A 21036-nucleotide genomic window follows, 5' to 3' on the forward strand; every position below is an offset into this window, starting at 1 on the left:
GGAAGACAAGAGCTGTTTGGAAGTTTACACTGAAAACTAACAGCATGAACTTCATGACACAGCTTCTGCAAAGCTCCATACAGAACTAATTAAGAAGCTCAAGTCCAAACCTGCTGTTTCGCTTCTTGCCAAATAAAATCTCTCCCCAAATTCATTACCTCTATTTGTGGCACACCCAAACTCAACGGACCTCTCAATAAAAATCAGTTTGATATAAACACTGACAAAGCAATCTACAACCTGACATAACTCAGTCAATACATACCCTTATAAACACAAACTGGAACTAATCTGGTATCAACCTTATGAAAGACCAAGTGTTTAAAAAAAATAGTATCAAAATTCCTAAATGTGGGCTTTTCCGCATGGACTGCAAAGCCTGGCCTGACTTCTAACAGGGCAGCCGAACTTCTAGAGCAGAACAACAGTCAACCAGTTGCATCAGTCAGAAGTGACTGCTCACGATAAGATTACAGGACACTTAAGCTCTTGACTTATTTTTGCCTTTGGCAACACATGATGCAGTTTGTCTACATTGCAATAAAATTTCCTTATTGGTAATCAAGAAATTCCATGTCCCCCTCTTCAAATACTGTGAAACAAGAATAGCACCCATATTACACATTAACCAAACCATTCATTATTTTATCTAACTGAAGTACATTCGACTTTCCCTTTTTCCCCCACCAAGAAAATAAATACTCCCCATCTTTTCAGTTTCTCTTCATACAAAAGATTTTGTATAAAACTAGCAATATCCTTTTAACCAGTAAGTAGGAACTGTAACATACTGTACTAGAGATTAAGCAAACAGTAGTTTACTGGACATCCACTGGTTTTCCACCATTCTACCTCTTGTACAACTCAGACTCTCAAGGGAAAAAAGTAGCTATTGATCTGATTGAAGCATGCAAGGAGAAGTCCAGCAGATTAATATATTTCCATCATTTCAATGTACCAGTATGTCCAAATGAAAGATTCCGACCTTCTACCAACAGCAAAACTTCCACCACATAACTGAATAGCTGAAATAAAATAGATTCCAAAAAATCTCCAACTGCACTTGTGTTTGGGACCTGCATCACTTACCACAGTTTGTGAGCGTGACTAGGAGAGCACTAGCTTGCTCACTGTTGGTTCCCACCAACAGTCTCACCACACAAGTCTCCTTCCAAAAGATTAAGAAAAGCTTCCAATAAAGTAGCAGGGATTGTTACAACAATTCGAAACCTTCAATTATATCATTTTTTGCTATTGTAATTAAGAAGTTAGATACATCCAATAGTTTCTTATTCTCATCCAAACTACATCTGATAAGCAGGAAAAATGAATATTTGGAAACATTCCAAATTGCCACTGAAACAGACAGCCTTGCTCCACTGAATAGGCTTCTCTCTCAGATTTCTGACCATATCTGTACCATAAAACAGCAGGGAGAGAGAAGAGTGAACAAAAGAATGCACTGAAAGATCAATCCCATTAAAACTGGGCACCAGTTCGGCATCAACACATGCAGCCAGCTCCAGGAGAGTATCTACCTGGTGTGCCGCACCAGGCTTGCACAGCTGTACCAGTGTCCTGCACCTCAGGCCCCCCCATACCTGGTTCTTAGTTCTAGTGAGTTTTGAAGGTGCTTGATCCAGTCAATTACAAAGAAAATAAAATGTGTATGTTAGTCCAACAAACTAAAAGCTGCTGGCATATATTCCAAGTCCAGCATAAGTCAAACAGGTAGCGTTAATATCTGGGTTGAACGGCACTCCTGAGGGAGCACCCAACTGGCACTCAGAGCAACTTATGCAGGAAATAACTGTCATTTTCTGGACAAAAAAAGAGCAAATTATTCTACTACTATTAGAGACAAGCAACAGCTTCTTTATCTGAAGACTGATGTGCAACATGCCATGCCTGCATTCCACTTCCAGTGTCTGCCATTAGAGTCAACTGCCACCTTGTACACCTTTCTGCTATAAAAATAAACCCCATCAATTCACACAGAGCTTGTTCTAAGCAGGTTTAGAGCGCACTGCAGGTACTGCACTGATGAAAGACAGCACCATTCAATAAAAAGCCAGGAAGACTCAACCACAGAGACCACAGACTTCAAAATAAGGATTAAAATAAAAGCCTGCAAACAGAATGCAATTTTGCTGCAGGCAATGCACCAGGTAGAGCTCAGCTGTGGTGCTTTACATCGTTACTCAGCTGATTTGATGTTCAGCTGGGTCAAGTTTGGCAGCTAATATGAAGAGACGTCTGTGGAGCTATACCTCATGATCCTCTAAGACAGACCAGTCAAGGCCCCAAACCTTGCCTTACGGCAAAGGGCACTGCAGGGCTGGATGGGCAGTTTTGCTGGAAGAAGGCATGAAATCCAGGTTACACCCTCACCAGCCCACTAAAGCACTTTCTACAGAACATCCCTTTCACTCACTAGAAGGATTCTCACTCCACCAAGGTTCCTACAACACTGTCCTCCAGAACATTCCAGTGTAGCTTTAATGGCATACAATTAACATTCTACAATTAGGGCGCACAGCTGCTATCTGGTTTTCAATTGCCACACTGCACCTCAGAGGCAGCTGTAAAAGCCATCAAAAAACGAGGTGAAGACTGCAGTCATACTACAGGCACCACCTCCTACTACTCTTAAACTGCGTTTTTATCACCAACAGCTTTTGAACATACATTTGCACAAGCTGAATTATTTAGTTGTTTTCTTTCTTCTACTCGGACATCTGTACGTAGATGTCATTTCAGAAAAAGCTGCCCCAATATTCTTAATAAAATGTTGTTTAACACAAGAATTAGAATAATGTAACAAAGTTTGCTTTAAATTTATAAAGGGAAAATTATGAAAATTAACTAAAAGACAGAGAACATCATATCTATGGAAAGTTTGAGCCATATGAACACTACAAACAACTCAAAAAGCAGGCTGGCTATTCATCATCAATATACACCACTTAGGCAATATTGAAACAATACAAGAATGTTTTTTCAGCTTGTTCATCCAACAGCATACAAACACTGAACTGTTTTATATACTCCCCACTGCAAGATATAGCATATATCCATACCATCACTTCAGGAAAATGAAGTGTTATTACATATTTGCTTTTGCAATTTAATTGATTTCTTTGGATAAAGGGATGCAAATGCAACCTTTAACTTCAATCCTAATCCCATCCATGTAATTCAAGATCACATATGTGCAAGTACACTATAAGCCACAAAAGCATCTATGGATGTTGCTGGTTTACATATCTTACTGATTGTCCAAATGCAGTTACACAATAGATATAAAAGAGAAAGTTTTCAGTAACCTGGAAGGGAAGAGGATTTAAAAAATCAGATATGCCCAAGAACCGAGAGGAAGTCCTGCTGTAAAGCCTCTTTTAAACCACACACCTCCATTTCCCCCCTCAAATTTTTCAAAATAGCACTACCAGGAGCAGCTCTAAACAATCTCTCCCAAACAACATCAAGCAGACTGATGATTTCACCAGAAATATTATGGAATATATGCCTCAGCAGTATTGCGCGCTGAATTTCCTACACGTTGCTGCAGTCCAACATGCTACAAAGCGCCTGACACGAACATTAGAATCGTCCTCAAATCTTTCAGTACCTCAATCTGTTTTTCATATTACAGGTCTCCTTACGGGCACTAAAACCACGATTAGCTGTACAGCGAAGTTACTACCTACTTGTAAAGAGACTTGGGGCAATAGCTTATCACATGCACAACAGTTCATTCCCCTTTCCCTCCCAGAAAACAAAAGCAGAATTCAGGCAAGGTAAGAATCTCCCCTGTGATGAGCCTGAAGGACCCAAATGTAAAATTTGAGTAGAAAAGCAGTTAGCTGACTCACAGCAGCAAACAAAATTCATGCTGAAGAAACTGTGATGCGATTAAAATCAGCGTCTTTAAGCCACAGACAAGACGGCGCAAACAGTCCCATTACAGCCCTTCTGTATGTACCGGCTACAGCATTTCTAAAAGTAAAGCTTATGTAAACAGAACCAAACCATAAGTCAGCCGTGACCGACCACAGCCTGCTTTAAGAGTTCTCTTTTTAGTTTATCTGCTGTAAAAAAATTACACTCCAACTTCTAAAATACACCTTGAGTGACAGAGCACCACTGTAACAGAAGAAATGGATGTGGTTTGAAATACAGGACCTGTTACAACGCCAGCCCCTGCCTCTCTTGCTTCCTCTGCTCCCTACTTCCTATTGTTCTGCTGTTCAGCAAGTGATGCCATGTCATGGGCGAGTGAAACCTAAATGACAGTTTGCTAGATCTTTCTTTAATATATTTAGGCAAAGAAATTCATTTACTCGGGTCTGTACCGAGAACTGGCCACACATAAAAGCCCTTTTAAAGCATTCTAAATCCCCCAAAGGACCCGCAGAGTTAGGTTCCAGAGGAAGCTAGTGAGAATACTTAAAATGGTGACTACAAATAATAAATCCGACAAAAAAAGCATTATAATCAAATAAAATCAAGCCCCGTTTTACGGAGCTGCTGGCCAGGCTGCACATTGTACGTGGCTACTGATTTATTCGCAAAGAAAACCAGTTTTCCTCAACTACGTATTTTTTTCCTCGGAACCTGCCCCTACGGAAGCGCGACTCCAGAAACCCGCTGAAGGGACGGGAACGCTCCGAGCGACCCGCGGGAGCGGGGCACAGCCCGACCCGCGAACCGCGGTGCTTAACCCGGCGGCAGCAGCACCGCCGGCACAAGAGGCACAGCAGGTCCGGGAACGGCGGCACGACCGGCGGGCGGCGGGCGCGGGGCAGGGCGGCCGGGGCAGGACCGATCGGGGGCAGGGAGGAGGGCACGGACGGGTCGGGGGGGAACGGGGGGCGGGGAGCCCGCGGCGGGTGCAGGAGGGTCCCGGCTGGTCACTCACCCGTCCTTCCGCTTGGCTTTGTAGACGTGCCCGTAGGTGCCCCTGCCCACCTTGCAGCCCTCGTACTCGAAGAGGTCCTCCACCCGCTCGCGCTCCCCGGTCAGCTTCACCTTGAAGTCATAGTCCATCTTCAGCGCCCGCCGCGCCGCCCCGACCCGAGCCCGACCGCGGCGCGCCCCGCCCGGCAGCAGCGGCAGGAGGAGCAGGAGACCACCGGGCAGCCCCGCGGACCATGCAGCGGCGGGCGGGCGGCGGCGGGGCTGCTGCCTGCGCTCCCGAGCCCCGGCCCCGGCTGCACCCTCCCTGCCCCGCCAGCTAGCGGCACAACAGCCGGTCTCCCGGGCGGAATACGGCGGCCGCGCCTGGCCCCACTGCCGCAAAGAAGCGTCGCAAACCGCGGCCACCTCCCCGGCCCCAGGCGCGACGGGCAGCGCACCACGTGGAAGGCGGCGGGCTGCGACCTCCGCTGAGCCCCGCCCCCCCGTCCCGGCATCCCCCGCGAGCGCCGCGGCACGCCGGGAGGTGTGGTACGGACGGGGCGGTGCCGCGGGGCATGCCGGGAGCTGTAGTTCATCCGGGAGTCGTGGTGTGTGGGCCGGGCCTGGTCTGGCTGGGCAGCAGCGTCGGGGCGGGCAGAGTCTCCGGTCTGAGTGTTCCCTAGATCGGGCTCCCGCCACTGGGCACCCACCCGTGGGCTGCTCCGGATCAGCCCCTGGCGTTTGGGCATACGGCCTGCCCTGAGCAGTCACCACACGCAGTGGGTGGCATCATTACAGTGAATACTGGGGTCCAGGTCCTCTCCTCAGCTGCCAGAGCTGCAGTTACCAACCCCACACGAAGCCAGAGGGGCATTTTATAGAACAGAGAGCTTGTAACTTCACCGAAGTTGCAACAATCTTTCTAATTACAGTCCATAGTTTGGCATTTTCAGTAATCGTGCACATAACGCTTCTCATTTCATCGCAAGAGCACAATGTGGGTAAGTGGGTACTGAAATCCGTGAAGTTGAGACAAAATATCATAGGATGTGGGGCTCCTGAAGAAGAAACATCTTCTGGAAACTTATGAAATCATCACCATTTTCATTTACAAATCTCCAGTTTGATTTGCACCTTAATGGACTCCTGAAACTGGGGGCAGGGGTGTGCCAGCCTCCTGAGCTGGCATCACTCAATCAGACTGGTGTCCCGTGCCCACAGCTGGACCTTCAGGATGTTGCTATGTAGTTGTCAGGGACATCACGTATGTTGGATAAGGCAATTAGGCAAGTGATGAAAAACATATGCTTAATCGAGAGAAGCCACAAATTCTGTTTGCCTACCAACTCAACTGAAGTATACAAGAACATTGCCCGGCGCCTCACTACGCCAGTCAGCCAGGCACAGCTCATGACAGTGCTGCAGACCACAGGGATCAAGCGGTCTGGGAGACACCATCTAAACGTTCATCAACCTCAGTCCAGGGCAGAGCAGTGTGATTCTGTGTTCTGGGCTGCCTGGGTTTTGAGGATGGCAAGGCCCAAGCTCGGATGGCCAAACCCACTTCATTCAAACCCCCAGTCCTGCCAGCAAGGAGGGAGAAGTAAAAATAACTGCTTCTGTAACTTTGTACTCTTCCTCACATTATTCATCGTTCTTTCAGGGAGGCAACAAATACCGCAGCTCCTTCACACAGATCCAATTATTGCATGGTACTGAATGGGTGAGTTTAGTCTGTCAGGACCTAAAAAACACTGCAGTTTGTGAAGGAAGAACAGTATTTGCTTAGAAAGAAAAGAAGACACAAGGAAAAGAGGAATACAGAATTGAGACTAATTTTCTGAAGACCTGTGCTGTGTTTTACATGTTTACATAATCCGCTTGGAAAGAATTCCATACTTTGACAAATAAACTTTGAGGAGTCAAACCCACAACAGAAATATCCTCTTTTCTCTTTCAGACTTCGATCCTTTTGTAAGAGCGTTTTCAAGTCTGCTTTTCTGCAAATGTTTCTTTCATTAGTTTCTCCTAACACTTGGATCGTGTGCCTTCCACCTTGAGGCTAGCTGAAAATTCACTACTTCTTCATTCTGTTTTCACTTCAGGTCCTTGTACTGCTGGTAATGTCCAGTTTTACCAATTCATATGGATGATCCCCACATCAGAAGAGATTTGAAACAGAAAGCACACCTTGATTCATAATGACATCTGAAGGTCAACTTTTAATTCTTTTTAATGGAAAGTTGCATGGGGTTTTGTGCTTTATTTAAAAAATCTGCTATGGTATAATATAATTTCAAGAAAAAGTTTAATTTTGGTGTCTTTCCATGCTAATGGCCATGGTGTTGGTGCTAGAATCAGTTTCTGAAGCGAAGCTTACAGCTGCAGAATGTACAATAAGCTGCTTGCTCCACGGTCTTCAGAAATAGAGAAAAAATAGAGAGAGAAGCATATCTGTAATGTTTTTGCTTTCTCATCTTTGTGTTTTAAAAGTGGATAACCTACAACACTCAATCACGTTCCCATGCCACTAGAATGTCCACTTGCTCCGCTTTATAATTTGCCAAATTTGAACATACTTCTGCTTTTTACATATTTTTTCCCCATAAAAGTACCTGCTAAAAGTTCTCTGTATCCCCAAAGGGACATTATTTAGCAATGTGAGTGATGAGTTCCCAGCTTGGTATTGAGTGGAAAGGGCCAGCCCTGCTAAGTGCTGTACACCTTCCACTTTTGCTTAGACCAGGACAAGCTGAAGGCAAGAGAATAATGTGTGGGTTTTTTCTTTTCTGGGTGTAAACAGGACCAAGTCATAATACTTGTACAGCTGGAGTATTTTCCAGAAACCCTGCAGTTGTTAATGTGCAGATGAGTGAGTCAGCTGAATACAGGCAGCATTTTAAGATCGCAGTTTACTTACAGCAGGTAAGTAAAGTGCTTGTTGTACAGGTAGTTTTTTATGTAAAGCAACACAGGGTTTTTAATTTTGCTTTCAACTGCACTTTACTATCAAGTTGCTCAGACTAGTGATGTGCTTTATCTTACAAAGAGTCCTAGATTATGGAAGGAATATAAGTTAAGCATACACAGATTGGTTCTTTGGGTCGAGGTGCTGGACAGGAGAGTCATGCTTGCATGCTATGCACATCAGCTTGCCTGACTAAGGGCCACCTGCAGTCACTCTCAGCCTGGTTGTGTTATGCTCCTGGAGAAGCCAGAAAATCAGTTCTCAAGCATCTCAACAGACCTTGAATATTCAGCCTGTGAACTCCTGATTACTTTTGTTATTGAAAAGAGGCCTCCCTGAGGGGAAATATACCCTCATAGGTAGTGTGTTATTATTTTATATTATTTCAGTAAAGAGAATCATAGAAATATTCAGGTTGGAAGGGGGCTCTGGATGTTACTTAGTTTAATATCCTGCTCAAAGCAGGGCAACTGTTTAATCCAGGTTGCTTGTCCACTCGGATCTTGAAAACCTCTATGGAGGGAGATTCCACAGACTCTTGATCTGACTGTCCTTGAGGTGAAATTTTTTGTCCTTCTACGGGTAAAAATCCTGGTTCTGTATTCCCAGTAACCTCCTTGCTGGTACTGGGAGGCTGCACCTCCGCCCAGCTGAAGAAGCCCAGGTACTCACATCTCCTCTCCGTTGGCAAGGGCTCTGGCCAATGACCATCTTGATGCTCTCAGCTCAACATACTCCAGGTCATCAAGAATTTTCCAACCAGGATTTTTCTCCTGGAGACCCTCAAACTGGCCATCTTATTCCACATGCAGGCAAACAAGCCACATGAAGGGAGATAATCACTTCCCGATCACCTCCTGGTAATTCATTGTCTGTGTTCCTCTTGATACAGTGCTGATAGCCTTCATGGGTGCTGGGATGCATGCTTGACTCCTCTTTAACCACTGCCCACCAGGACCTCCCCATCCTTTCCAGCAAAGAGTGTCAGTAAAGCCCCCAGTCAGTCTTGTCCCAGAGGAATGGTCACTCCCAGATGGAAGACATGGCATTTGTCCTTGTTGAATGTGAAGTTCCTGATGGCCCATTCCTGTACCCTCTCCAAGTTCCTCTCAACGTCACCACTTTGGTGTCATCTACATATACTAAGACCCAGGTTTTTGTTATTTCTTTTTTTTTTTTTTTAATAAATATTATGAAGCTCTGTCTTATGTATATAATATCTAGTAATAAAATATAATAGAATCAAGTTACTTTCCAAAGAACTTAAATGACTGAAAAATCAAATTAAAACCAGGTTTACAGAATTTCTATTACAGAACTTTGTAATATCCTGAGGTTTGCTGCCCTCCATAGGCTATTTTTATTACAGAATCATAGAATGGTTTGGGTTGGAAGGGACCTTGATGATCATGTAGTTCCAACCCCCTGCCATGGGCAGGGACACCTTCATCGATACCAGGTTGCTCCAAGCTATGTCTGACCTGGCCTTGAACACTGCAAGGGATGGGGCAGCCACAGCTTCTCCAGACAGCCTGTTCTAGTGCCTCACCACTCTCACAGTAAAGAATACCTAGTATCTAATCTAAATCTCTCCTCTTTCAGTTTAAAGCCATTCACCTTGTCCTGTCCCTACATGTCCTGGTAAAAAGTCCCTCTCCAGCTTACTTGTAAGCCGCCTTTAGATACTGGAAAGCTGCTGTAAGAACTCCCCACAGTCCTTGTAGTTCCAAAGACAGTATTTTCCTGTTGAAAGCAATAATAATATTCCAGGAAAGATCTACTACGGCATTTTGTATTAACAACATAGTATAAAATAAATCTTATACATAGTGATATTGTTGTGATACATCAGTATGAACAGGACATGAATGCAAAATTAGACACTGGAAGACAGGTCAGTGGAAAATAAAACTTAATCAGTATAAGGTTTCAGTACAGAAATATGGGTTTATTTATCTATCTACAGCATAACCTTCTTCTGGGTGAGCAGCCCATATGTGGGCTTGCTACCAGAGAAGATACTGTGTTTGATTGTGGAATAATGATTACTAAGACCAGACTATGACAGCAAAAGATTTCAAAGAGAGCACAAAAATAACTGTGGGCAGAAATTGACTTTTTAAAGGATCCAGGAACTACTTTATATACTATGATCTTTATTGTGAAAGTAAAATTGGTCTTCAGGAAGGACATATTTTTATTACTCCAGGCAAACAAAATCATAATACAATGCTAATTATTCATACTGTGGCAAGGAACATGAATAATGATGAGACTTCCATTTTCTGAATACAATGAGCAGGAAGTAGTCCTTGATCTGGCCCCAGTGCTAATTATGTATCCCAGCTGCAATTTGTCTCGTGGAAGCACAAAAGGAGTGTAAACTACAATGAAGCACAAAAAGCACAACTAGTGTAAACTATAGTGTAAACTATAATGGAACCTGAATGTAACTCTTTTTCTCAGCCAGAATAGAGCAATCTTGGGGAGCATAGCTGAGGTGGAGATCGGAGGTACCTTACTGGACACTGGTCCTGAGCCGTTCGTACCACTTCACTCATTAGTGAGGGTTTGCCTTTGCAACAAGACCAGTTGCATAAAAATCACCCCAACTTTGTTTATGTCTGCAAGCATGTTTGAACACAGTATGAACAGTTTGGATATTCTAGGGATAAGGTGCTGTTACATAGTGAAAGCATCCTTCTCACTAAATCGTTGCATTTTGCTGATTGAAATAGTTATGTGGCACGCACTCTTCTCACAGCCTGCTAGCTTCTGCCACGTGTTGACTCCATCTGCAGAGCAACTTAGAAAAGAAAGTTTGTGAATGTGATCAGAAAGTGGCATGTGGGAAATATGTAAAAGGGTTTGCATCAAGTGTGAAAAACTCAGCTCTGCAAATTGAAATGACTAAAATCACAGCTCGAAACACAAGTTTTGGTGGTGGCTCTGAGCAACCAATGGTTTGTTTTAGAAAATGGAACACCAACCTGGAACACCAGGTTGGAAGGGGCCTCTATGATCATCTAGTCCAACCTTTATTGGCAGAAACACAGTCTAGACACAATGTTCAATACCCTGTCCAGCTGAATACTAAGTGCCCAACTTTGGTGAATCCTCCACTTCCCTGGGGAGATTATTCCAGTATGTGTGGTTGTTCTCACTGTGGAAAATTTTATTCCTTATATAATTTATTATAAAGTACCGAATGAGTAACTGAAACCTTAGCTCATTTGGTAAAGCATTGGTCACTGACGTTACGAGGTTAAAGATGTTGAGGTTGTTCTGCAGCTGAGAAGCAATGACCTGTGGAACCCTCTCTGTGTACTGTTATTTACCTTTGCAGTTGAGGCTCCCCCCCACCAGGGCGGGATAACCATGCGAGTTCTGCCCCACAGGGAGCTTGCTGACACAGTGCCGGGCCTGAAGCGACTCCATTCCGCGTTTACGAGGAAGAAGGGATGGGTAGAACGGCAACTTGGGCAAACCGAACCCGTAGCGAGAACACACACCGGGAGAGCGCGCACAGCGACAGCGGGGACCCGCGGGCAGCCCCAGGCCCGCGGCAGAGGCGCCCGAGGGCGGCGGGCTCCACCGGGCAGGCTCAGCCCGAGCCGCGGCCGTACGGACCCGCGGGCAGCCTCCCTCCTCCTCACGGCATTACGGCCGCGCGGCCACACCTAGCTCCGCGCGCGCCGCGACCGTTGAGCCCCGCCGCCCACGCCCCGCCCCGCCGCCGCGCGCATGCGCGCAGGGGCGGTGCTCGCAGCGGGGCCGTGCCGCGCGCTCGGAACCTGCGCTGGCGGCTGCCGGCAGCCGCCCGGACCGCAATCGGGGCTGGAGCGCGCCGCTCGCACACAGGGGTCGGTGCCGTTCCGGTGTGGGCGGCGGGTGCTCCTGCCGGAGGGGAGGGGAGCGCGGTGAGCAGGCAGGGCCGGGCTGCCGGCAGACACCCCTTCGCGCAGGGCAGGCGGCGGCATGATGCCCGCACCGCCGTGTCGCCGCAGGTGATGCCGCTCCCCGGCGCGCAGGGCAGGCGGGGCCGCGGGCAGCGCTGGAGCGAGTCGATCCGGCCGGTGGCGGTTGGTGGCGGGGCCCGACCGGGGAGCCGGGAGAGGAGAGAAGCGGGAGGACATGGGCTGCCCTGCCCTGCTGTGATTGGTCGCTGGCCGCTAGCCGGCCAGCTGATTGGACGGGAGCGGTGTCAGTCGCTCCGCTGCCCCTCCGCTCCCCCGGGCAGCTGGCAACAGGCGCAGTCCCTGGCGGCCAGGCCGGGCTGGGGCTCGCTGCCCCCGGCGTGCCCCGCAGCACCCGCCCCGCCCCGCGGCTCGGAGCGCGGCCCGAGGCCTTGCGCCGCGGAGCGTGAGCTCGGTGCGCGCTGCGAGCTGTAGGCCCGGCTGCCGGCCTTGCGGAGGGCCGAGGGGAGGCGGGCGGGCGGCTCCACGGCGTTGGGGCGCTGCGGGTGTCCTGCGGGCTGTTTGATAACGGCCTTTTGGGTTTGCATGTGTGTGTGACCCTTCCCCTGCTCCCCGTTTCCCCAGGCTCGGGGGGATTTCTGGGCTGGGGTTATTTATTTGTTTGTTTGTGTCGGTGAGATCATCTTGGCTGGAGGCCGCATGTGACAGAACTGCTAAACAGCCCTGGCGCTCAGGGAGCCTTCCTCGGCCAAACTGTAGTCATCTCGCTTGCAGTCAGGTGGTAGCTTTTCAGTTCGAGTACCTGATTGAATTGGGGGTAGTAATTCGTGGAAGGAAGCCAAAGCATAAAAGCCAAAGGTGCATATATATCACATGGGTAAAAATCAATGTAAATCGTGAGAATGGGCCAGAGTAACTGTGAATTAAGAGCTAAAGGAGTTAGTTTTGGTTGAAAATTCTGGAAAATGTAGATAAACTGTTGGCATGTGACCCCAGTTTCTTTGCAAAAGAGGAGCAATCCTGAGGCATAACTGGATTTCGATTTCAGGTCTTTACATCTTGGTACCCATCAGCTTTTCAATACTCTCAAGTACTTTATGTGCCAAAGTACTTCAATTTGATGCGGTTAGTACCTTTCAACTTTCACTACCCCGAAACATTGTAAGTGCCAAAGTACTTAGTTTTGATGGCATTTGATAAATATGGATAGTAGTTGTCATAGTGCAGTTATGTTAAACAGATGGGAAAACTGAACGCTTCACGCTTCTTACTGCTTCTGAGTGAGTCATGTAAAGAGTGTGACTAATCATCCTACTGTACAGTTGTCAACAAACCAGCAATTTTTTCTACCACCCACAAAATCTGAAGAAGAGATTTCCAGACTTTCTGTGCACGAGAAATGAAAAGCAAAGAACCTCTCTTTTGAACAAGAGTTTAAGTTGTGATTGAGGGGGACCGCATGTGATGGACTCTTCACGTAAGGAATTTACGTGTCACTTTTTTTTCTGTGCAACAATATAATGACGTACCCAGCAAGTCCGTTGACTTACCATTGTCATTGTTAGGCAGACAATAACACATGAGTTGTTTTAAGCCTTTCATCCAAGTAGCAACCTTATGTGAAACTAAATGAATTTTATCTGTTCTCTTTCTCCTCCTACCTGTGTCAAGTTGTAAGTCATTTAGAACAGAGGCACTATAATCTTCAGTGCAGTGTGGATTGGACATTTTCATTATAGTAGTCAAGTGACCAGAGTTATCAGGGTGATAACAGTGCTCTGTGGTTAGGGAAGGGGACACAACTGCATTTGTTTTGAGGAAACCAGGGCAGCAGGACAAAGAGCTGGCTGAGAAATCTGTGTCTAGAAATGTGATCTGAGAAGTGGCCTGATTTAAACGTAGCTCTTGTGGGAGATGGAAGTCAGGAATTACCTACAGCTTGCGAGGCTGAGCCGTGAGGGCAACACTAAATTTCAAACCCCCACAAGTATTACAGGAACAGGAAACACTTGAAAGTATGCAAATCTGCATACTCAGGTTGGGTTTAGGTTAAATGAGTTAAAGAGCTGGGAGGGAAGTATTAAATACATCAAAATGCAGTACTGGACTTTGGAGGCAGATGAGTGGAAAGTTGATTGGGAAGAGGTGTTTAGAACTGCAGTTACCTGGTGTGGGGAGAAGTAGCATACAGGGTGGAAAATGTGAAGACCAAGAATGCGTCAGAATGGATCCCACAAAGATTGTGAGAGGTATATTAAGTGTATGCCAGCTTCTGCTGTTGGCAGATATGTTTTCTGGTTCTTCCTATCTGTTGGCAGCATTGATAAAGGTTTGTTCTTTATTGAATGTATGTCTAATAGTTGGTTGATCTGTTTGCTGTCTCATGACCTCTCCTGTCAAGATTTAATTACTGATCAAGAGGGTGCTGAGAATGCTGTGCTGTGCTTTGCCATAATTCATACTTGAAGTGACTTTAATCTGTTTGTGAATTGGCCCAAAAAAGAAAAAAAGTACTTATCCAATAATTTCCTCTCCATACACAGGCAGAATGGTGCCATATGGTTGGCATTTTGGTTGGTTTGGGGTTTTTTTGGTTGTTTGTTTTGTTCTTTTTTCTGGCCTGGTGATCTCCTCTTTAAAGAAGTGACCTCTCTTTGTCAGGTGTCAACTCAGCAGGTATTACAGATGGGTTTTGTTAAGCAGGAAACCCCATTGAAGGGATGATGCTGCTTCTTCTTCCACATTGAAGAACATGTTTTGTTTAGAAAACAGAAAAGTTGGGGAGTGGTCTGAGAGCTGATAGGCCCAGGATTGAGTCCTAACCATGGAGAGGTGCTAATGCCACAAAAATCAACAAAGATGATGCCTCTTTCTGACACTGGAAGGTTATTAATGCTTTCTAATAGGGTTGTCCCAGTATTTGGAAAGTGACAAAGAACTGTGGGTGAAGTATAGCCCTTTCTCTTTTACACCAGTTTTCTGGGGATGGGTATCCCTTTGCTAGCTAATCCTTGGATTAGAGAGTGCAATGAAAATACACAAGTAACATAAGAATGTTGAAAGAGTCGGTTCCACCAAAAAGGAATCTGTAGGCTTCATGCTTTGTGAGGGGTAGTGCTGACAGATATTAATGTAGTCTTACTTGCGTACCAGTAAATGTCTAAATGCTTCAAGTGGAAGAGGGCAACAGTTGTGGTTGTCAGAAGTCTGTGCTGGGTAATTACATTCCAGTTATTCGAGAATGATGTTTTCAGTGACATTTTTGCTTTTAAAATACTCCACCCTGCTGTTGTATTTTACTTGGGAGAAGGAAAATAGATTTTATGTTATTCCTTTAAATTTCTAAAATATCCTTATTTAGCTAAAAAAAAAAAAAAAAGGTAAAACATCTGTCGTTTCTTTTTTTATTTTAAAGTTGCTGTACCAACTGGTATTGCCTTTCAGTGAGCAAAGGGGATGTCTCACTATTTTTCAACAAGCTAGAAGCAAATTAATGGCATAATAAACTACACTGTTAACTTGGCAAATAGCATGGAGCTTCACCTCAGTCATCTTTAGCTATTAATAAACTAATTTCATTGGAAATGTGGGGAACATTTTACTGTAAATTAGGTAAATATTTACTGTAATTACTTTGCTGTCTAACCTCCTGGTTTTGTTCAGGACAGCCTGGCATTATCATTATGGATCGCTCTCGGCACCGTGCAGGAAATGGCAATGAGCAGGCGTCTTCACAGGAGCATCGTCATGGTGAAGATGAGAGGCAGCGACAGCTGGAGCGCCTCAGTAGGGAGGAGGCCTATTACCAGTTCATTAATGAACTCAATGAGGAAGACTACAGGTTAATGAGAGACCGCAACCTGCTTGGCACTCCTGGTAAGACGTGGGTACCTTCAGTAGAAAACATGTAATGGGAACTGACCCTACTGCTGTCAGGCACTGCATGTGGTTGTATGACTTCAGTAGCTTGCCTTCTGTGACTTTGTAGAAAGGAAACCACCCCTCCATTTCCAGTCAAAATTAATGACACTCAGTAAAAATGAACCACTTAAACACATACGAAAGCTGGGATAAAAATATAACTCTTTCAAATGCAACATCTCTATATAAAGGTAATAATCCAAACACGAATAATTAACATCTGGTACACTAAAGTGTATCTGCTGGTATGTGGCAATTCTGGGGGCCTCTGAGTCGTTGCTGGAAGTTGGCATGTTCTTGGTATACATTCAGCATCTTTTTTACTTCCACCCCAGTAACTACTTCCTCTGTGTACCTGCGTTACAAGTCTCACACTAGTGCTGTGTTCTTTTTAGTTGCATTAATTTTACCTTGTTCCTGAAGATTTTTGTTCAAGATAGAAATTACTGTTATTTCTGCACAGCTGCGTTGAGCCAATAATAGTATCTTATCTAATAGCGTTGTCAAAACGTAAACTATTTCAGGGGAAATAACAGCAGAAGAGTTGCAGCAGCGCTTGGAGGGGGCTAAGGAGCGTCTGGCATCGCAGACTGATATGGATAACAGAGAAGGTGAAGGTAGAACGGTTGGAGGTAAACATTCTTCATTCATATATATTAGATATACGTAGTATGTGATACCCAGATACTGTTCTGTACAGGTATTTTACAGAAATACTGATGGATTTCAGTAGCAGCTATTTTGAGTTTTGTTTTCTCATTGTACCTCTCTGGATTATTCTAAAAAGTAAGAGAGATTTCCTAATGACATGAAAACAAACTTGAAACACTCAATGAAATCTGATTCTGTCCACCACAAATTATTTTCTCCTCTCTTCCTGTTTCCCCTTGCTAGTAGACTTAATAGCAGAAAAATAATTTATTCTAATTCTTAAGAGGTTTTATCATGTATTAGAGAAGTTGAAGAAGACAAGAAGTTAATTGGCAAGCATTTAATTTCTCCACTGTTTTGTTGTTGTTTCATTCCTGTTTGTTTTAATGGCTTGTGTTATGTGCACTGTCTGTCTTCACTTCCCCAGCAATGTTGGCTTAATCATTTGGCCAATTCTAGTCAGCTTTATGAGAGCAATAGGCAACTCTGAAGTAAAGATACCAAAGTCCTTGCAGGCTTCATGAAAGCAGGGGCATGGCAGAAGACAGAGACCTCAATCTGATCCTGTCAAGGGAAAACCTTCACGGTGATCATCCCTGTTGCCTTATTTTATACACACAGTTAGCACTAACCACAATTTTAGCTGTTCTTGAGGTTGTAGTTGGAAGAGATTTGGGAACAGATCTGTGGGTATTGTAGGAAAAGACTGTCTATGCACAAAAGGAGCAAACCTGTCAAAATAGTGCATCATTTATTCCACTGCTTATAGAAAGCAACTTTTTTTATAATGTTTTCCATAAGAAGACAAAATCTGTCATAATCTTCCTTCCTTTATTGAAATTGACGAGGATGCCTTCAAATTAATAGCTTAAGCAAGGGACAGATATTGGACAAATACAACTAACTTTCTATTGCCAGAAGAGGCCATTTGGGTGCATTCATTTCTCTGTGTATCTGGTGGCGAGACAAAAGTTCTAGTTTGAACTGATGAGTTTTGCTGACATTTTTACATAGAGCATGTTTTCAGCAAAGTGATGTTAGCACGGCAAGGTAGTTGTCCTGCTCCTGTATTGTTTCTGAAGCTGGGGCCCAGCAAGCATAGAGAATTTGGAGCGCATTGTAGTGTGCTGACCAGACAGTCATATGAATATTTGCCATTCTTTGTTTTTCTCAGATTCTGATGTTCTTGGAGAAAACTCAAATGGAGACTCTCTGCTTGAATGGCTGAACACATTTCGTCGCACAGGCAATGCCACTCGCAGTGGGCAGAGTGGGAACCAAACCTGGAGAGCTGTGAGTCGAACAAATCCAAACAGTGGGGAGTTTCGATTTAGTCTTGAAATCAACATAAATCATGATCATAACAGTTTTGAAACTGCTGGTGAGGCGTATATGGGTATAGATACTAGTAGAATGTATTTGGAAAGAAGATATCAAAGACCTGTCAGCCCAATACCCACACGAACGAGAAGCAGGACCACAAGAGAGGCAAACAGTGAGGCTTCAAGCACCGCAAGGACCAGGTCTGTAAGAAGCTCCATGGCACAAAGCTCTGAAGCAGCCTCTGAACCAGTCTCAGGGAGGCTCAGGAGTAGAACAAGAGAGTTGGCAGGCCTTTCCCAATCAAATACTACACGTAGTAATTCTGCAGCTGCTGGTGAACGAAGAGAAACAACAGGAAGAGGTACTTCTGCAGGAGTCACAAGAGGTAGAGCTAGAACTAACGTTCGGATGAGTGCAAACCAAAGACTAGAAATTCTGCGGCTGAGATCTACTTTAAGTAGTCGAAGCCGCTCTCCGTTGCAAAGGCAAGGTGATACTGCTCGTTCTGAGGAACATGGGCAGAGGCAGGATAGAAATGCACAGCAAGCCAGCAGAAGCAGAAGACAAACAGCTCAGCCTTCTTCACAGCCTGCCGAAGAAGCAGCAAGAGGTAATACTCAGACTCCTCAGCTTTCCAGCGTAGCCCCATCCTTGGGAATAACTTTGGAAGAGGAGGAATCTAGTAGGCCAGTAGCTGCTGTTAGAAGGCATCCAACAATTACATTAGATCTTCAGGTGAGAAGAATTCGTCCTGGAGAAAACCGAGATCGGGACAGTATTGCCAGTAGAACTCGTTCTAGAGTAGGAATGGCAGAAAATACAGTTACCTTTGAAAGCGACAGCGGGGGATTTCGGCGCACGATCTCACGATCAGAACGTGCGGGTATTCGCACCTATGTTAGCACTATAAGGATACCTCTCCGCCGGATCTCGGAAACGGGGCTTGGTGAGCCTTCCTCAGTGGCTCTACGATCAATCCTTAGACAAATTATGACAGGCTTCGGAGAACTGAGTTCATTAATGGAAACTGAATCTAACTCAGAAGTGCAAAGAGGTGGTCATCACTTACCGGATGTACAGTCAGAGCAGAGTAACTCAAGTTCAGCAAACAACAGCAGTGATTCAAGTGAGGTTTCATCTAGAAATGGGCGCACAGTAGAAGGCAGCAGGGGAACGAATGGACAGAGTGATGATACTCAACGCTATGGTCACAGTAATGAAACCCAAGATAACAGGCAGTCCCAAGATGCAAACAACCTGGTGGAAAATGGAACGCTGCCAATACTCCGGCTTGCCCACTTCTTCTTGCTGAATGAAGAAGATGATGATGATCGTTTAAGAGGTTTAACCAAAGAGCAGATTGACAATCTTTCCACACGGAACTATGGGGATATTCACACTGAAAATGAAATAAGTAAAACGTGTAGTGTTTGCATTAATGAGTATGTAACAGGGAATAAGCTAAGGCAGTTACCTTGTATGCATGAGTTTCATATTCATTGTATTGATCGCTGGCTTTCTGAAAACTCCACTTGCCCAATCTGTCGGCAGCCTGTGTTGGGGTCTAATGCCACAGACAATGGCTAGAATGACTTGTACTGCTCAATACTCAAGGATTTGCTTCTGCTCTATTTATGATGAGCCAGGGGGAATGACTTGACTTACACAGGGGTCCATTTGTGTGGGGAGTTTTGTTAAATTTCTTTAAAAAGAATAGGAAACTTGTCTAAATCTAGCAATGTAAATACTATTTTTCTCCAAATGCAGATCTAGGAGTACACATAGAACCAAATGAGACTGGTAAAGTTTATATTTTTTTAGGTAATTTTGTTATGCTAAGCACTTTTGTAAATACAGAAATGCAATAGTTAATCAGTCCTGCTTAATGTACGGTTTTTTTAACAGTGTAATGGACTCACTTTATTTAGATTACAAATTGTTTCACACAGACCCACCACTGTGTTGAAAAATTAGTGTCTAAATAGCCATTCATTAGCTTTTTGTTCTAAGAACAATTTCTTTTACAGAGAGTTTCTTGCTGGACATGTTTGCTAAAGATATTTAAGTTACTTGAAGTGCTCATTTGAATAGACTATATTTTTTTTAATGTTGAAATATCCTTTCCAAAAACTTGCCAATTTGGTTCTACTTAAAAAAAAAAATGGCAGTTTTTGCATGTGGTTTTACACAATGCTTAATGTTGATGAGTTCATATGCAAAAGCGGATGGGTTAGTGACGTTATAAAATGTACATAGGTAAATGCTGTCTTTGACAATCTCTGTCTTTTCAATGCAGACAGCAATCAAAGCAACGATAATTCAAGGTGTGTCTTATTGAACATGATACTTGCTCAAAGAATAAATGAGCACCGAGGAAGCCTTTTTTACTCTTCCAAACGACTCAGTTGATATTAATGGGGTTTTAACTGCCTTAGTTTAAAGAAGGAAATATTTCCTCGATCATTATATTGTCTACAATATGCATGATTCGTGCATCCTACTCAGAAAAACAAAACAAAACAAAGGTTTGAAGTGGTTTTGTACAGGAATTTAAGGTACACATATAATATTCGTCCTCTTAAAACATGTCAGAGGACCAAATGGCAAAAGACACTAAAAAAGACAATAAGCTTCCCTTAAAGTCCCCAGATTACTGTATAATTAGATATTAATCTTTATACCAATAACTTATAAAGAAATAAAGTTGCAAAGTAAATAATTGAGGCTTTGTGTGAATTACTGTTGAGCCTTATGCCCTAAATGGGTAAGAGGATTTATCATTCTTGGTATTTGGTCTCAGTTTTTATTCTTTCTTCTTTTTTCCCCAGCTGTATATGTGTGTTTCCCTGATGTTTGTTTTCTGTTATGGTAGGTAAAAATGCAAGGCAAAGTGCTCTTGGGGCTTGGGGCTTCTGAAAGTAATCTGGATGTTCCAAAGCTCCTCTTCTGAGCAGTATGCTTTGGAGAAAGACAGAACTATACAGTGTGTATATTGCAAGCAGCAGAAAGAATACCTGAAGTGGAAAAGTCCTACTGGCTTTCCCTGCCTAGAGGTGGCCTTGGCAAATGCACTTCAGTGCCAGGTGCTTGTGTTAAAATACCTGCTTTGTGGCACCCTTGAAGGCAAATAATAAAATCCTGTGTGAAGGTATTGGATGTTTGCCAGTGAGGAACTTGTGTTAGAAGTTCCTCAGAGGTGCTTCTTTTTATTCCTAAAGGTAGTTCTAAGAAATTCTCTTACGAGATTTAGATGAGTTTAAGGATATGATTAAGGCCTCTTCTGATGTGATTTGAACTGCTAATTATTGCAGACATCATTGACACCTTTCTTGAGTGCCTCCTTAGCTGGATTAGAGT

The 21036-nt window shown here is 44.4% G+C and overlaps 2 protein-coding genes across 13 annotated transcripts in view; one reads left to right on the top strand and one right to left on the bottom strand.

Moving 5' to 3' along the window:
* Positions 1–5345, bottom strand: part of CDK8 (cyclin dependent kinase 8) — a 75248-nt gene extending 69903 nt beyond the window's left edge. The window contains exon 1 of one of the 2 annotated variants that reach the window (XM_065678493.1): positions 4922–5345. In XM_065678493.1, coding sequence (XP_065534565.1) covers positions 4922–5049 — 128 coding nt within the window. In that variant the 5' untranslated portion in view covers positions 5050–5345. The remainder of the gene's footprint in view (positions 1–4921) is intronic. The other variant, XM_065678492.1, reaches the window with a different exon arrangement.
* A 6300-nt stretch (positions 5346–11645) lies between these two features.
* On the top strand, positions 11646–20398 carry RNF6 (ring finger protein 6). Of its 11 annotated transcripts, XM_065678499.1 has the most exons (5): positions 11817–11874; positions 12833–12909; positions 15448–15660; positions 16230–16337; positions 17531–20398. In XM_065678499.1, the coding sequence occupies exons 3-5, from the start codon at positions 15468–15470 to the stop codon at positions 19264–19266; spliced, it is 2037 nt and encodes a 678-aa protein (XP_065534571.1). In that variant the 5' UTR covers positions 11817–11874; positions 12833–12909; positions 15448–15467; the 3' UTR covers positions 19267–20398. The 11 variants fall into 11 exon arrangements, with proteins under 11 accessions (XP_065534579.1, XP_065534577.1, XP_065534574.1 ...); XM_065678507.1 differs by lacking the exons at positions 11817–11874; positions 12833–12909 and adding an exon at positions 11646–11730; XM_065678505.1 differs by lacking the exons at positions 11817–11874; positions 12833–12909 and adding an exon at positions 11712–11730 and having other exon boundaries at positions 15453–15660.
* Positions 20399–21036: the final 638 nt, after the last annotated feature.

Source organism: Lathamus discolor, chromosome 4, assembly GCF_037157495.1.
Source record: "Lathamus discolor isolate bLatDis1 chromosome 4, bLatDis1.hap1, whole genome shotgun sequence".
Taxonomy (NCBI): Eukaryota; Metazoa; Chordata; class Aves; order Psittaciformes; family Psittacidae; genus Lathamus; species Lathamus discolor.

Bases quoted from the DNA above. Each gene is read 5' to 3' on its own strand.
- RNF6 (XM_065678495.1), top strand. From the start codon at position 13,904: ATGAGTGGAAAGTTGATTGGGAAGAGGTGTTTAGAACTGCAGTTACCT. The intron at 14,034-15,447 runs GTATATTAAGTG...GGTTTTGTTCAG, and splicing joins TCCCACAAAGATTGTGAGAG to GACAGCCTGGCATTATCATT. The intron at 16,338-17,530 runs GTAAACATTCTT...TGTTTTTCTCAG, and splicing joins TGAAGGTAGAACGGTTGGAG to ATTCTGATGTTCTTGGAGAA.